Consider the following 1,805-nt stretch of genomic DNA (forward strand, 5'->3'; position numbering starts at 1 on the left):
AGATTATCTTCTGTGTCTGTGTTAATTGGTTTCCCTTTTCTTTGTTGAAGAGGGTCTGTGCAATCCTTCTGCCTAGTCCGCCATCTTGCCCCACCTCTACCTATTTTGTCTCTTATCTTTTTATGAGGCATCAAAAGTTCTAAGAAACAATTTTGTTTCTTTCTTGTGTTGGTTTTGATCATTATTTTCCTATCCTGAAATCAAAGTGACACATAGTTTCCTAAACGTTTTAAACTTATGCTTTTCACATTTGGATATGTGATCATGCTAGCTACTTTTTATGAAAAATAAATAAATAGTGCTCATGTGGCACAGCACCTAAGGCACTTGACTGCTAAGCAGAAGGCTGGCGGTTCAAACCCACTACCACTCCTGGGAAGGACGATACCACTCCTGGGAAGGATGATAGGGCAGTCTACTTCCATAGTGATACTGCCTGAGAAACCCAAGGAGGGGTAACTGTGAGTTGAATTCAACTTGATGGCAGTGACTTTGGAGTTTAGTTTGGAATGTAGGGAGAGTCATTTTCATTTTATGTGGAGAACTAATTTCTTGGTGAAAAGACCAACTTTCCCGCTGACCTTGATACTATAAAGTTAATTTATCAAATTCCTATATAAACACGTGCACTTCTAGGCTTTGTAGTCCATGTAAACTATTTATTGGTGTTGGCCGTTAAAAGTACAGTTGACTTTTAGAGCTTACATAGGATTAGATGTTTTCATATTAACCCAAATAATTCCTTTCTTGTTCATTTTCCTTATTCCTTTCTTGCTGATTTTCATCATTCATATCTTACTTGTACGGCATCCTCTTCTTTTCCTTATATGTGCATCAAGTTTTCAAGTTCTGTGAAACATTCTCTTGTACTTTTCACTAACACTGCTCAGAATTTATAGCTAAATTAAGGAAAACATGCCTTCCCTTCTATTTAGTTTGTTAGCATCTAACATTCTCTCAGTAAGAGGTTTTATATTAACTGGTGCCTAATATTTAGTTTTTGAAACACCCTTCTATAACCGGGAACACATATTTTTGAGTTAAAGATAATGAACTACATGTTCTTTTATTTCCAATGCATCTTCTATTGATTCTCTTGAACTTTCTATGTTGACAGTTCATTGAACATAAAGACAAAGAATGATTGTTTGTCTTTCAAACGTTGTCTCTTTCTCGCTTATTTTCCTTTTCTTTTCTGTTCTCTCCATGGAATTAAATCTTAATTGTGTTTGACTTTTACTAACTTTCATTTAGGTAATCACATGTTGCTTGTGACTAGTACACTGCACAGCAGACATTTAAAACCTGGGTTGTATTTCCCCACACAATTTTTTACTTTTTTCAAAACAAATCCCAGACTTTTTCTTCCCCCTTTAAAGAAATCAAAATGGACTGAAATTCTCTAACACCACTTTAACTAAAAGAAAGAGGACACTCAAATCTAGAAACATCCCGGGAGTTAGTCTTGATAATAGTATGCCATGGTCAGTAATAGCACTTATGCGGTAAGTGTGATCCACTTAAGATACCAGTAGTCCACCTCAGCCTTTCTTTGGAGCGCATAACTATATGCATTCCTCTTACTTGAGAATTGTTGAGCTACTGCCAAATTGGTAAAGATCCTTTGGATTTTGTTTAAAAACACTCCTCAATTTTATGACTCAGTCATTCCTGTTGCTCAGTCTTTCCTGATGATGGAAACCACATTTCCCTACTACTTGTGAAGTCACCTAGTGTCTTGCCTTCTCAGGTAGCATCACAGTCATGCCCTCAGTTCATTGTCCTCTGACTGTATTACAGTCATT

At 36.5% G+C, this 1,805-nt stretch overlaps 1 protein-coding gene across 1 annotated transcript in view; it reads left to right on the forward strand.

Moving 5' to 3' along the window:
- Positions 1 to 1,505, forward strand: part of LOC103213202 — a gene marked incomplete at both ends in the record, with an annotated part of 16,704 nt that extends 15,199 nt beyond the window's left edge. The window contains one exon of the mRNA XM_042783470.1: positions 1,380 to 1,505. Within this exon, the coding sequence (XP_042639404.1) occupies positions 1,380 to 1,505 (126 nt within the window). The remainder of the gene's footprint in view (positions 1 to 1,379) is intronic.
- Between the last annotated feature and the right edge of the window lie 300 nt (positions 1,506 to 1,805).

This window comes from Orycteropus afer, unplaced genomic scaffold (genome assembly GCF_000298275.1).
Source record: "Orycteropus afer afer isolate SDZICR_OR568_19922 unplaced genomic scaffold, OryAfe1.0 scaffold01401, whole genome shotgun sequence".
NCBI classification, from domain to species: Eukaryota; Metazoa; Chordata; class Mammalia; order Tubulidentata; family Orycteropodidae; genus Orycteropus; species Orycteropus afer.